The 14,553-nt window shown below is 39.2% G+C and overlaps 2 protein-coding genes across 6 annotated transcripts in view; both read left to right on the forward strand.

The window, feature by feature from the left end:
• The first annotated feature begins 1,792 nt into the window (after positions 1 to 1,792).
• pgm2 (phosphoglucomutase 2) lies at positions 1,793 to 13,548 on the forward strand. The gene is made up of 13 exons (XM_082537773.1): positions 1,793 to 2,038; positions 4,676 to 4,843; positions 5,466 to 5,657; positions 7,354 to 7,437; positions 7,593 to 7,786; positions 7,959 to 8,148; positions 8,631 to 8,728; positions 9,793 to 9,973; positions 10,246 to 10,339; positions 11,862 to 11,991; positions 12,087 to 12,279; positions 12,497 to 12,630; positions 12,942 to 13,548. Exons 1-13 carry the CDS (start codon positions 1,964 to 1,966, stop codon positions 13,042 to 13,044), a joined length of 1,836 nt encoding a protein of 611 aa, XP_082393899.1. The 5' UTR covers positions 1,793 to 1,963; the 3' UTR covers positions 13,045 to 13,548.
• Positions 13,549 to 13,855: 307 nt separating this feature from the next.
• The window catches only part of tbc1d1 (TBC1 (tre-2/USP6, BUB2, cdc16) domain family, member 1), a 51,358-nt gene continuing 50,660 nt past the window's right edge, over positions 13,856 to 14,553 (forward strand). The window contains exons 1-2 of one of the 5 annotated variants that reach the window (XM_082536183.1): positions 13,897 to 13,911; positions 13,993 to 14,071. The gene's annotated coding sequence lies outside the window, so the exon portion shown is untranslated. Of the gene's footprint in view, positions 13,912 to 13,934; positions 14,072 to 14,280; positions 14,365 to 14,553 lie in introns of those variants that run through there. The other 4 variants (XM_082536185.1, XM_082536186.1, XM_082536182.1 and 1 more) reach the window with 4 other exon arrangements.

Genomic DNA, 14,553 nt, shown 5'->3' on the forward strand with positions numbered 1-14,553 from the left:
GATTGCTTCTGCGCTCGCAGTTCTTTTTTCTTATCTTCAGTGTCATTGTTATTCAATACAATTCATAGCACTTGGCTCGGGTTGATAAATGTCATAGTGGAGGTTGATGGATGAATTTTAATTTTCCCTATGCTGGGGAAAAATAATTTGTGATCTATAACAATGAGTCACAAACTATTTGTTAAAAACCCTAAGTGGCCTACTGTTGACATTTTGATTGAGGTCCAGTCTTTCCACAGACTGAGCAACAGTTTTTCTTTACTATTTATCTGCTGTGTAGCCTTGTGCTTTCATGATTTCATGTTTTCAGACGATCAGCTTGTCAATTTTATCTTTATTTTTGTGATTTATTAAAGGCACGAGGTAAAAGTACACTGAAGACTGTCAACTGCTGCAGAAGATAGCTATATGAAAGTGCCATTTTTGTACGTGAGAAGAGCAATGAACTTGGTGATAGATGCTTCCAGTATGCATTATGGAGCCTAGTGCTCTGTGAAGGGCGGTAAAGACCGGTGGATGCTGTCACTTCTCCTTAATTTGGCTTCAGTCAGTGAACCCAGACAAACTACAGAGACAGCTGATGGAGGGATTTGAATGTACTTGCCTGTGTTATCAGACATGAGAACTGAAAGATTAAAACTACACTCACACTGGGTCAGAGTGATCCAGACTTATTGTTCGAAACAAGTTAAACTCTTACACAGCTTTGATCTTTAATTGGCTCTTAAAAACATGCTTCCATTCCTCAGATGAATGAATCACAGTATAAAAACATTCACTGATAATCATCTTCATATTTCAATCTTTCAATTTATTTACTTTAAAGAGGATATACTTTATATCCTCTGCTGGTCTTTACTGACAGAACAGAAATGCTGATGAAGCTTTAAAAGGACACAGGGCTGCAAATGGAATTTTTTTTTAAAATTTATTATTTCTGATCAAATAGTCTCATATGCCACAGGGCTCCTGTCCCACTCTTGGTGTCAAATAGGGGGAGGTCCAACAAAGGTCTGACACAGACTCTGATGGATACATCTGGCCCTTTTTATCTACTGTTCACTGAAGCCTCATCACAAATGTTCTACGTGGAAGGGTGGGTAGTAAGAAGCCATTCTTACGGAAATGTGGAGAAAGGATAAGGTATTCCAGATTATACAAACGTTTCACTGAAAATCAGTGGCAGCAGGTCACATGGGGTAGTAAGACAGAAATTTATTGTTTTAGTTCAAATCATTTCAGTATGTATGTAGGCAATCAGGAGAGAGTTGAAACAGTGAATGTCTACAGACATCTGTAAAACACCTTGGAGGCTCTGTCTTGATTTGGGGCTACATTTCAGCCAGTGGTGTTGGGGAACTTGTCAAAATGAATGGAATTATGAACACAGAGAGGTCCCTTCAGTTTTTCATCCACCATGCAAGATCATCTGGAAAGCATCTGATTGGCAGCAGCTTCATTTTTCTGCATGACAATCACTGAATGTAGTAAAGGATTATCTACTTCCCATTTAAATTGTAAAAATGTAAATAAATGAGAGTGGGTTAAGACTTTTGCACATTACTTTAAATACTGGTACCGTGATTCCAGTGACTGCTGTAGTTGTGTAATTATGGTTTTTTTCCTCTAGGAAAACAAAGATTACGCTTTCTGTAACAGTTTTGAAACAATCTTTCAATTAATTTTCTCTGGTTAAAATCGATGACTGTATAACTGTTTTCTAGAGTCATTGGTTAAAATAGTCCATGAAGGCCTCGCGCTTGTTATTAACCACAGTTACGACAGCTTCTGAATGCAACACGCAGGAAGCTCGTGACGCAGAACGTCGCTCCGCCCGCAGCAGCAGGCAGTGGTGCTAACATCTTCAGTTTTTAGCCAGAAAAAGTTACTGAAGGAGCGCGTTGATCTCCCATGAGCATAGACACTGAGCTGGACAGACTGTTGACTCTGGCCAAGAAGAGAAATGGAGAACGGTACGTCCTCAACCGGTGACGCCCAGCTGGACCAGTCTATACGGCAGTGGCTGCAGTACGACAAGGTGAGCTGACAGCTAGCGTGCTAGCTCAGAGTGCTTCAGCTTTGCTGTAGTCATCAAACACATTCAGGGTTATCTTTGTACGAGCGATTTTATTTATTCTCGGGCGATACATGAAGATTCCAGTTAGTAACTTTGTGAGTTTAGTGGTGTCCTTGACTGGTCCTTTCATTTAAGCATGCATCAATGAACTTTTTGTGATAGTGCTCAATTTAGATTTTAATTGAAAGTTGTAAAAATCTGCTACTTGTTTACTATAATAAGTTGATATAAGTTTATATTGACTTGGGTTTTAATTTATCTGTATTTTCTGTTAAAGAAGTGCCCATTTCCCACGAATTACCTCAAATCAAGTATCTGCCATTGAATTACTAAATACATGATTATTATGCCTAAACCAAGAAGCGCAAAGAAGAACTGGATTCTTCTTTCTCTGTGAGAATTAGATGATAGCCTGTTAATAGTCTGGATAAGCATAACAGAAAGTAGATCTGATCTGTCATTTGAAAGCAGAATCTCATGTGTCTTAGATCTCGGCTTATAAAACACTGTAAAGGAGGATGTCCAGTTTCTTTAGCATTGTTTTGTCTCAAATCACCACGGACTTTCTGCTTGACCATCACCAATTTGCTAGAAGATTTTATGGTCTAATATTTGGACATATATAATGATCAGTGTGAAATTTCAGCTTCATATGTCGTTTACTTTTCAAGATGTATAGTTCTGAAAATTATCTCTTGATTCATTTCCACCATATCTTTTTTTTCACATTGCGAAATCTGAGGCCATGTTTGAGCATGAATCAGAAACTATTAAAGATAAAAGCCTGAAATTTTTCAAATTCTCACCTTAAAATGAACCAGGATGAGATGGATCAAAAAATGTCTGATTATGACTGGTTAAAGAATAAATAAACAAAGAAAGTAACCCGAATTATAAAGTCCAACATTTGAACATATAGTAATAATTGGAAAAGAAAACACACTGCAAAAAAGACAACTTTCTGAATGGGACATAGATGTATTTTACAAAAAATGCCAAATAAAACTTTGTCAACATGAAAAAATGCTGTTTTCATTCAACTTTAATCTGGATGGAGCAAATATGACAAATTTTTCTACAAAAGCAAAAATATAAGTAGGTCCTCTAATCCAAATAACGCAAAATTCTGGAGTTTAATGTACATTAAATTCTAATAATTTCACATCAATCATTACATGCGCCCAAATTTTAAACCATAAACTTTTCAGGGACGTCAGATGTGGACGAACAGAACATATTGTAGAAATTTGATGCTTTGAGATGAGAAAGACCCTTAAGCATTTTAGCTAGAAACCGTCATAATTCAAACTCTTTTTTTTTTTTTTTTTTTTTTTCTTAAATAATCTTTGTCAGCTATTTTACATCCAACCAACAAATCAAGTCAAAGAAGCCCTTGTTCACACAAAAATAGAAGAAGTCGTTCTCCGGGTTGCGTAACTCGTGACCACTCCACGAACACTGACCTGCCCTCCCCTACTAAATTAGTTTGAAGCTATTGTACTTCCAAGAACACGAGAGCTAAATTAAAGTCATCATAGAGCCCTTTTGACATTTCACCCTACAGAATTAATACTGATCTGCAAGGTTTTAACAATTACAGGTAGTTTTTCTCTACTTCTCCTCCTGTCTTACGTGTAAAATTAAACCAGTTGTGGATTTCATGGTAAACTGAACTGTGCCTACTTTATGAAGCCAGTCATCTGCTTGTGAGTGACCAGTGGTGTTCCCCAGGGCTCTGCTCTTAGACTTCTCTTATCTTAGACAGAGAAGTTTCCACTTGGGTTACGTATCCACAAACATTCATCACTGCAGGTTTGCTTTCTTTAAAACCAGAAGTCAACTTGTGCTTGTACTCAAGTGTCTGTTGTTACTGAGTCTTTTTCATTTTAATGATTATAAATCCATAACCCTCTGTTTGGTCCCCAAACGTTTGTCCAAATTTTGCAGGAGACTCTTCCTCCTGTCTGCAAGCATCAGTTGTTCCTAATATTATATTTATTTTTAATATTTACGTCATTATTTTTATAAATACTACAAAATAACAGAATTATTTAGTGGAAAATAATTTGAAATTATAAATCAGTAAAACAGAATATGACTCAGATTTTATAATAACCCAGTCAGCTGCTGGTCATACATTCTGGTATGTTGGTCATTACTGAAACAGAACCAGTCACATGGTCTTAACATGCTTACAACACAAATGTATAACCAAACTAACCCGGCTACTACCCGACTATCAGACCTACACAAACACAGTCATTCTTGGCCTTAAAGACATATGGGATGTCACAAATTAGGTCACACTGGAAAAAGACCCCAGATTCATTAGTCTTGAGATAATTGTGTTACAGCGGCTTCCTCAGGGGTCCACGTGGTCAGAAGTGCCGTCCTGTCTGGACGTTCTCATAGTAATTCCTAAGTAGACTGATTCTTACCCTCTAAACTTTCCTGTTGTCTATAGAAGCTTTTGTGTTGGGTTTTTTAATGCTAACTTTATCATCAAGTGACAACACTGTAGACAAGATTTTAAATCTTTAATTGTGTTCGTTTATTTATTTATTAATTTGTGGATAATAAAACATTTCCCTTCCCCAGAACCCCAAAACGAAATCCATGGTGCAGGATATGGTGAAAGAGGGAAACATGGAAGCTTTGAAGAAGTGTTTCTCCTCCAGGATGGAGTTTGGCACAGCAGGTCTGAGAGCAGCCATGGGGCCTGGCATATCCTGTATGAACGACCTCACTATTATTCAGACCACACAGGTGGGTCAATACTGCAGCTCAATACGTTTCAAGTCGCATGCAAAGTTGAATGTTTCCGTTTTTGATTTTTAGTCTTTGTTTTGTGAAGAAGTTGAGGAATGCGAAGTATTTTATTGTCACCCAAAACCCCCCAAAATCTGGTTCACACTTAATTTTATAGCTGAATTTAAGATCGTATAGATTGCTTTATAGCACTTCATAGTTTATTCCTGAGTTGCTGCCTGTGTGTGAGTCAGACCTTCCCCTTAGTTCTTTTCTGGCTCTAGAATAATGGAGATTGCTGTTTTTGCACTGAAGATCTGACACTGCAGGATCGTGAAACTATATATACAAGCAGTCCTTCAAATCACTGATTTGTATAAAAGCTAGCTCAGTTTTATGATGATTGCTTTTATTCATATTGTTCTGAATATATATCCAACTTCATGTTCTGTAATTATTATTTTGTGATTTTTATCTGATTCATTACATGATTGAAATTGTTATAATCCGGGTTAAAACCCATCCATAGTTTGTGCCTTTTTTGTGAGAGGTGCTGTGTGTATATATATTTATTTAAAGTTATAATCAACCATTCTCAAGACCTTTCTCTTGTATCTTCTAATCGTTTCCTCCCTGACAGGGTTTCTGTTGCTACCTGGAGCAGAGTATTGGGAACCTCAAAGAGCGAGGGGTGGTGATTGGGTACGACGCTCGCGCCCACCCTCCCAGCGGGGGCAGCAGCAAGCGTTTCGCCAGCTTGGCTGCGGCTGTATTCATCAGCCGAGGAGTCCCTGTCCACCTCTTCTCTGACATCACCCCCACGCCCTTTGTGGTAATCACTTGGTTTCCTGTGTTTTCATCACTTGGGTGTTTTTTTTGGATGTTGCAACACGTATTCAACACAGTCAAAAAAAATTAAAGCAAATTCCAATTTAAAAAAAAAATCCGCTCACTTTCCTTCAGTGTACAGTGCAACATGTTGCATAACACATGTAGCAGTCATCAGATTATGTTCACTTTGAAGAAAGAGGATCTGTGATTAGCAATTTAGGCTTTAGACATCAATACCACTTAAGTCTTGTTTGTATTTCCAGGTGATTATTCAATATATCTATTTATCCACTTATTTTATTCAGTTTTTGCTCAGTTTTCCTGTTGCATTACTTATTTTCCTTGTGTAATAGTGAGAGCAGCACGCAATATTTATCTTGTTTTTATATTGCACTTTCCAAAGCCAAGCCGTAAAGTGCTAGTCCAACACGTGAAAAAAATAAAATACATAGAACAACAGGTTTCAACAAGTGATTTTAAAAAGCCAGCAGATAAAAATAACTTTTAAGAGAAGATTTTAAAGACTGCCTACCTCAGATGTTCAGTCAGGGAATTCTGTATGGCTTAAGAAACAAGCATAAAATGTTTCAATCACTTCTAAAGCTATGAAGTCGTCAGTGAAGAGCTGCAAAGGCTGCTGTAATGCTCCCTCTGCTTCAGCTACGTGTTAGAAGCCTAGCAGCTGCATTTTCATTTAATAGTAGCCTGTTTATGTTACGCTGGTGTAAGTAGTCAACTCTGGAAGAAATAAAAGCAGGACCTTGTTAAGTCATGCTGAGATAGGAGTGAATGGATTTTAGGTGTCTGTCTAAGCTGGATGAAACAGGACTCCATGAAATTTTAGACACTGTGCATCAAAAGATGTCAGATTCAAAGATTAGCCCTGGGTATGAGCCTACTTAGACCAGAGGAAAGATCCACAATCATTCAGCCTTAGTGAAAATGTAGACTATATCTCTGCAGGATTTGCCCAAAGGCCAGCATGCAAACACACAGCAGTGGTTTAGGCCCGTTCTCAGTAGGCATTCATCGATAAGTCAACCAAATATTAGTATTAGCCAATATCTGCCTTTTTCTACTGGCAATCGTGGCTCAAGAGTTGGGAGTTCGCCTTTTAATCTGAAGGTTGCCGGTTCGAGCCCCGGTTTGGACAGTCTCGGTTGTTGTGTCCTTGGGCAAGACACTTCACCCGTTGCCTACTGGTGGTGGTCAGTGGCGCCAGTTTCCGGCAGCCTCGCCCCAGAATTTCATAAAAGCGTATTCCTCGTTCTCACTTTTTCATCCTGATTTTATCTTTCACTGCAGTTTTGTGGGAAAGAAAATCTTTGTGTAGCACAGTTTTGTTGTGAGTCTTCAGACAAAAGGAAAACGAGGGAAAACGTCTGCTGCTCAAATTCACCTGATGTTCTCCAAAAGTAATTAAAAAAAAAAAATTATATTGACATTTTCCTTAAGTGCACCTTGATCACGAGTAATTGCCTCCATGATGGCGTTATAGCAGAAAACATTTTAACCATTTGGCTCTCAGTAGAAATGAATCCAATCCCTCATAGTAACCAACTATAACATTGTTTTATTAGTAACATTTTCAAATAGGCTTTCTTTGTATTTCTTAACTTTTTTTTGCTTCTGCATGGTGTTCTTAAAATATTTATCATATATGAGGTACTATTGTCTTTCTCTCATTCTCATTGTAGCCTTTCACAGTTTCCCACCTGGGTCTGTGTGCTGGTATCATGGTGACGGCCTCTCACAACCCCAAACAAGACAATGGCTACAAGGTAAGACCTCATCATTGCCTTGTCTTTCTTCCTTAAATGCATCAATAGCTTACTGATAGTTTTATTTATAATCTCTGCTAATTTAAAAATTACAAAGTTCCAATTTCTTTCCCATAAATTTCTGAAACATTTAGTTTTTTCTGGTTTTGTCCTAGGTGTACTGGGAGAACGGTGCCCAGATTGTGACTCCTCATGACAAAGGTATATCTAAAGCCATTGTGGAAAACCTGGAGCCTTGGCCTGAGTCGTGGAACACGGAGGAGGCTCTGAAGAGCACTTTGCTCAAAGACCCCTATCAGGATATTAACACAGAATACTTCAAAGCCATCCAGAAACACTGCCATCACAGGTGCTGCATAGATACACAACTTGCTGAGCAGCATGTACCATTTAAAACATGCTAGCGATTCTACTGTGTAATGTTTTAAATGCATAAGCTGCCATGTAGGCCGTACAAGTACATGATGCTTCGAGGTAAAAACTGTGGATATTCATAAATCATGTTTTGACTTTTTTTGCAGGGAAATAAACAAGAAGTCAGAGGTGAAAATTGTGCATACATCTGTGCACGGTGTTGGTCACACGTTCGTCCAGTCAGCATTCAAGGCTTTCGATCTTCGTCCTCCGTACGCAGTGGAGGAACAGAAGGATCCAGACCCTGAATTTCCCACCGTTAAATATCCTAATCCTGAAGAGGGAGAGGGAGTCCTGGTGCGTAGTCAACATTTGTCACACCCAATCATATGTACAGTTGCGTCCGTAGGTTTTTGGATAGTGACACAGTTTTAATGTTCACAATCATGGTGGATTTTAAATCAGATCATCAAGATGTGATTGAAGTACAGACGGGGAGTCTCAGTTAAAGGGTTTTTACAAAAGTATCGCATTACTGTTTAGGAATGACAGAATAGCCCTGTACACTTAAGAGTTCATCCTGCGCCTGTTTCACTTTGTTTGACGATGACACACCTTCCTCTTTGAGAGTATTCTTGACATTTTGTGAAGTTGTTTTTCTTAACTAAGGAAATAATTTTGTAATCATGCACTTATTCTTCTTGTATTGAGATTTCCAGTGTACAGAAACCAAAATGAAAGTACAACAAATGTTTCACTGGCCTAAAACATATACAGCTGACTGTAGTAGATGACTGGTTTTGGTTGATTGTGTAACAAGTGATTGGTTGTTCTTGCAGACATTGTCATTTGCACTGGCAGAGAAGGAGGGGGCCTCTGTGGTGCTGGCGAATGACCCTGATGCAGATCGACTGGCCATTGCTGAGAAGCAGGAGAGGTGTGTTTGTGTGCATATACAGCTTTAATAGTGTTTGCAGCAGAGTTTGACACAAACTCATTGGGCAGGTTTATTAGGGTTGAATGAATAAAAATTATGGTGACCCACACATTTTAGAGCTACTCAGGACCTCCAGCTGCTCAGTTCCGGGTCTTCTTTGTCATTGTTTTACATGATGATTTCATCTTTTCAGTTGGTGAATGATCAGACCACTCTGCACCCAGACTCTTGTAATAAATGCAGTGTGTAGTTCGGCATCATCTTGCTGAAATATGCAAGGCCTTCCCTGGAAAAGATGTCTAGATAAGAGCATGTGCTACTCTAAAACCTGTATATACCTTTTAGCATTGATCATGCCTTTCCAGATATGCAAGGCACCAATTCAGAGATGCAGCCTTTTGAACTGACTGCTGATAACATGCCGGATGGTCCCTTTCCTCTTTAGGCTAGAGAACAAAATGTCCATTTTTTTTTTTCCAGAAATAATTTAAAACTTCTATTAATCTGACCGTGGATCAGCCTTTCTGGATCTTCTTCATATGTAGCTTCTCCTGATTAAGCTTTAACCTGAATTTGTAGACGGCGAGGTGAACAGAAGGGGGTTTCTGAGCCCACGCAGTAATTTCCATGACAGATTCATGCATGTTTTTAATGCAGTTCTGCCTGAGACCCACTGAAGATCACAGGCATCCAATACTCACTTTTGGCCTTTTTCACGCGCACATAGAGATTTTTCCAGATTCTCATAATCTTTTGATGACATTATGTGTTGCAGATGAGAAGATGTTAAAAGTCTTCACAATTGTTTCATTGAGGAAGATTTTCGCAGTTTGTAAATGCAGCTTTTTGCAATTTGGTGAATCTCTGTCCATCTTTACTTGTACGAAACTCTGCCCTCTCTAAGATCTTCTTTTTATACCAACTTATGTGACTGACCTGCTGCAATGTAACAGTTTAAACATTGCATATTACAGAATGCTTTGATGATCACAGATCGATGACCCTCTGCATAAGGTATGTTAGCTTGCCTTCACTTCCATAACCTCTGTCTGTGTCTGTGTTAGTGGACGGTGGCGTGTGTTCAGTGGTAATGAGCTGGGAGCATTGCTTGGCTGGTGGCTATTTCGCTGCTGGAGGGAGCAAAACTCCGACGCTGCTGCTGTGAAAAACCTCTACATGCTGTCGAGCACAGTCTCATCCAAAATACTGCGCGCCATTGCCCTGAAGGAGGGATTCCACTTTGAGGTAACAAAGTTGTTTTTAAAATAAGATCAGTTAAATTTCCCCATGCATCAAAAGATTCTGTAAGATGGGCCTAACTGGAGAGGAGTGCTTGTATGGAATTCCTGCTAGTAATCGTATTTAGAAGAAACTGAGATAAATTTTTTAAAAAAGGGCTATGAGACTATTTAACAATACTGTTTTAGGTTTCACCACCGCACGTGTTTCAGATTGAATGTTTCAAACCATTCTCCGTGGTTACTGTTAACCAAATTTCTTACATAATGTTTGGACAGGAAACACTAACAGGGTTCAAGTGGATGGGTAACAGAGCCAGAGACCTTTTGGACCAGGACAAGACCGTGCTGTTTGCCTTTGAAGAGGCCATAGGTATTATCACACGCAGCACACACACGAATGACTGTTTTCAAACTGAGACCAGTCCTGATTCATGCTTTGTGGCTAATGCACACAATGATCTCCACAGTGTCACAAGCTGAGTTAATTTTAACTGCCTAAAAGTATTCAAGTAACATAAATTTGTGTGGGATCAGTTGATGACAACAACATTTTTCTGTTTGAGTTTTTGGGAGCTCACAAGATCTAAACTAAAGTTTAAACTCAACCTAAATCTAAACCTTTCAAAAACTTGCTTGAGGATTAAAAAATAGCCTTAAAGTGATGGCAGTAATGAAACTGAAATGTGTAGTCACCTGTTGGTGAACTAAACTAGATATATAAAGTGCACAGTGACATGGAAAAGTAAAGTTACTATGAACGGTTAAGTGAGAGGTGTGTGAGCTGATCGCTGAAAGACATGAAGTTAATTTTTAACTTCTTTTGGGCCTTTCAGCTTCAGAGACCTTTATCCACAAACGTCTTCTGCTGTGGCAGCTGTCAGCAGCCACGGCTTCTCTAAACAGCTACCTGTGTCTATGAAAGTAAAGAAAGCTGGTTCCTCATCTCATAGTTTAATCAAGAAGTGGCAGTTAACAGGAACAGAGGAGGTTAAGTTGAGATCTGTAAGACCAAAAAAGGGAGAATTGCTTGTAGGTTTGCTAAGAAGACCAAGGACAACCCCTGTTTAACTGCAAAAGACCTTCAGAATGAGTCACCAGCAGTGCACTGAGGACTAAACAAATATGACCTTTATGGAAGTGGATGAGCTTTTTGGCTGTAGTTGTTTCCACTTGCAAAGCTGAAAGTATTTGAGTGGGAGAGGGAACAATAGATCCAGTTTAATATCAGCGAATAATTCTGGAAGCAAAGGTCACACCATTTCATCTCTGACAAGGAAAGTATCACAAACTCACCTCAGACTTCACAGTGGACTAATTCAAGAGGTGCAAGATGATGCAGAGCTCTCACAGTCCCCTGAACTAAACACCACTGAAAACTGTGACCAAAGGTTGCATCATTACTGTGAATAGAAGTGCTTCACTTTCTTTGTGCCGTCCTGAAGTATACTTGCATGTATACTGTGCACTGATACTGAAATATTTCTGTGGAAAAAAAACAGTTGCGCTTTACAAGTGAATCTAATCACACAACGTAGCGCAATCTTGGTAATTTGGTTAATGAAAATATGAGTCATCAAAATTAAACATGTAAAAACATCAGATTCATGTGATGTGATCTCAGTCTTGATTATTAAAAGGTTTGAGCCGTGCTGACAGTCAAACACAAAGGCTGAGTTAAAAATAAAAGTTGTTTGGGGTCAATACGATTGTTAGTAAGTCCAACACACACATACAACATAACAGCATAGTTTCCAGCATTCCTATATAATAAGATTATGATACTATAATTGGAATCTCATTCCTTTGGATACACTGCTACTAAAAGAAGTGGCAGCTGACTACAGCAGCTGGAGGTTTATATAGTCTAAGTGAACTCTGTGTGTGTGTTGCAGGGTATATGTGTAGTCCCTCTGTATTGGACAAGGATGGAGTGAGCGCTGCAGCCATAGCAGGAGAGATGATTTCCTTCCTGGCGACTAAAAAAATCAGTCTTTCTCAGCAGCTCACTACAATCTATGAAGAGTAAGATGCACACACTTGCGTACATTTCACCTTAAACTTTGAATAACCTAAAACTGCAGGCTCTAGCTCTGTCTTTGATTATTTCTTATCATCAGGTATGGCTACCACATCAGCAAGAACTCTTACTTTATCTGCCATGACCAGGAAGTGATCCGCAGTCTGTTTGAGCGTCTGCGCAACTATGGTGGCACAAAAGACTCGTATCCCACCGAATGTGGTCGTTTTGCCATCGACGCTGTGCGAGACCTGACCACCGGATACGATAGCAACCAACCCGATAAAAAAGCTGTAAGGGCAAAAACTTCACACCTGCAGTTCATACACTGAGAGCATAACAAACCTCTTAATTACACATTATAATTGTGTAAGAGTTTCCTTTTAAAACAGTTGTTAGTTTTAAACTGCAGAAGTTTTGTGTTTTTAATTTTGCTCGTCTTTCCAGTTTTATTTATTTTAGTGTGTCTCTCCCTCTGTCCATCTAACACTCCTTCCTCTCCTCTCTCAGGTTCTTCCCACGTCTAGCTCCAGTCAGATGATCACCTTTACCTTCTCTAATGGGGGTGTGGCCACCATGAGGACCAGCGGCACAGAACCAAAAATCAAATACTACACTGAACTCTGTGCTCCTCCTGGTAACAGGTAGGTTACTTTAGAGGCAAAGCTAATATAAGCAAACTATAGAACTGTTAAATTTTTCTACACCCTGCAAAATGGCTTTATACATCTTCTTTTGTCTGATATCAGCCCAAATCCTGAAGGAATTTAATGATGGGCAAAAACGTTTTTTTGGGTTGTTTTTTTTTTTTTTTTGTAGGAATAAATAGTTGTTTTATTTTCTCTGAAGATAAAGAAACTCCACAGTTTGAAATGTCATAACTGAACAGTGCAACTCTAGTAATCCCTCATAAATGTCAACGGGTTTTTTGTTTTTGTTTTTTTGTCTCTAACAGTGATGTGCCGCACCTGAAGAAGGAACTGGATGACTTGGTTGATGCCATCATTGAAAACTTTTTCGAGCCAGATAAGAATAAGCTGCAGCCAAAGCCACAGTAGCGCAGATGGGTCTGTAACAACAAGCAGGACAAGCTGGGCTTAATATCTCTGACCAGCATGCCACGTGTTGTCTGAATTCTCCAGACGAGATTCTTTTTAATTCTGGCTTTACATCAATTCATAAACGTGTTAGTGACAAGTTAACCATGTGGCTCTTTTACAATTTGGAGAAATCATGTTGTTGTTGATGATAATTAGTCATTTTAAAATGATCTCAAGGGTCATGTGTTCCTATATTTTCAGTAGTCAAAATGTTTCACAGCTTCATGTTTTTGTTTTTTAAAATTCAGTTTACCTCAATGCCGGAGATCTTAAAGCGCACAAGTCCAACCATCTTACACCCACAGCCATTCCTGTTTTCACACTATTATGCGTTCTGTATTTCCTGTTTTGATGACATGCATTCCACAGTGTGCTTCAGCATCATTTGCTTTGCTGCTAATGTCAAGAATTAGAGGAGTGTGTAAATGAGAACATTAAAAGTTTATAGCGCCATCAAGTGGAGACACCGACTCCTCGTTTCTTCATACTGTATGTTGTTAGAAGTGTTAGAAGTCAGAGGTTTTTTGTTGTTGTTTTAACTTATTTTCAGTTTAAATTCATTTGATGGAGAATAAATAATGTGCGTGTTCCGGTATTCTTCATGCTGAAAAATACAACTTTACTAAATAAAGATTCTGACTGTACATGTGGAGGTAAACGTGAAGTAACAAAAAAAAAAAAAAACACAAAAAACGAGGGGACACACTATCGATCTGTTTTGTGAGTTCCACGACGCGCACATTTGTCGCCCCTGCATCCTTCGCCAGCGCGCACACTCAGCATGCACTTGTCATGCCCCATCTGAGTACAGAGGCGAGGAGGACGGTAGGATTTGGTCTATCTATATTTAACTCGAGCTGAAGACTGCTCGAGCTGTGTAAAGGGCTCTCTCTCGTTCCTCTGTAGGCAGTTACTCTTACACCATAAGATTTCTCTCGGTGGTGGTTCTGCCGCTAGCCACGACAGACCGGCGTGACCGGGACAGGTAAGGAAGGAGGAGAAGATGAAAATGTTAAACTGATTAAAACCGGACGTTGTGCGCGTTGGGAGTCTCGGGGTAAACAATATTTGTGCGCGATTTGCTCCCCGCACAACCCCCGTGCGTAAAAATAAACGGCTACGTGCGTAAAATGACCAAAACCCCGTTACGATCCGTTGTTTGCCGCCCGCTCCTTGTATAAAAAATAGCTTTCACTTCCGCGTGATGCTCTCGAGCAGCATACAGATCTTGAACGTAGCACCGCTGATGAAGTTAACGATTTATTTATATTAAGGCAGGTATGAAAACGTTTGCCTTTTGCTTTTTCGGGACTTTAACGTGATCGTTTTGGTTAAACGGACAATGTATCTTTACTTAATCTTGTACTCGTGTCCTAGTATTAAGGTTCTGACGCTGTTGTGTAATTTCTCACGGATTTTAAATGAAAAACGTAATGTGCAAACACAGGTGAGCGGTTATGTAGAGCT

Source organism: Aulonocara stuartgranti (assembly GCF_965226115.1).
Source record: "Aulonocara stuartgranti genome assembly, chromosome: 6".
NCBI classification, from domain to species: Eukaryota; Metazoa; Chordata; class Actinopteri; order Cichliformes; family Cichlidae; genus Aulonocara; species Aulonocara stuartgranti.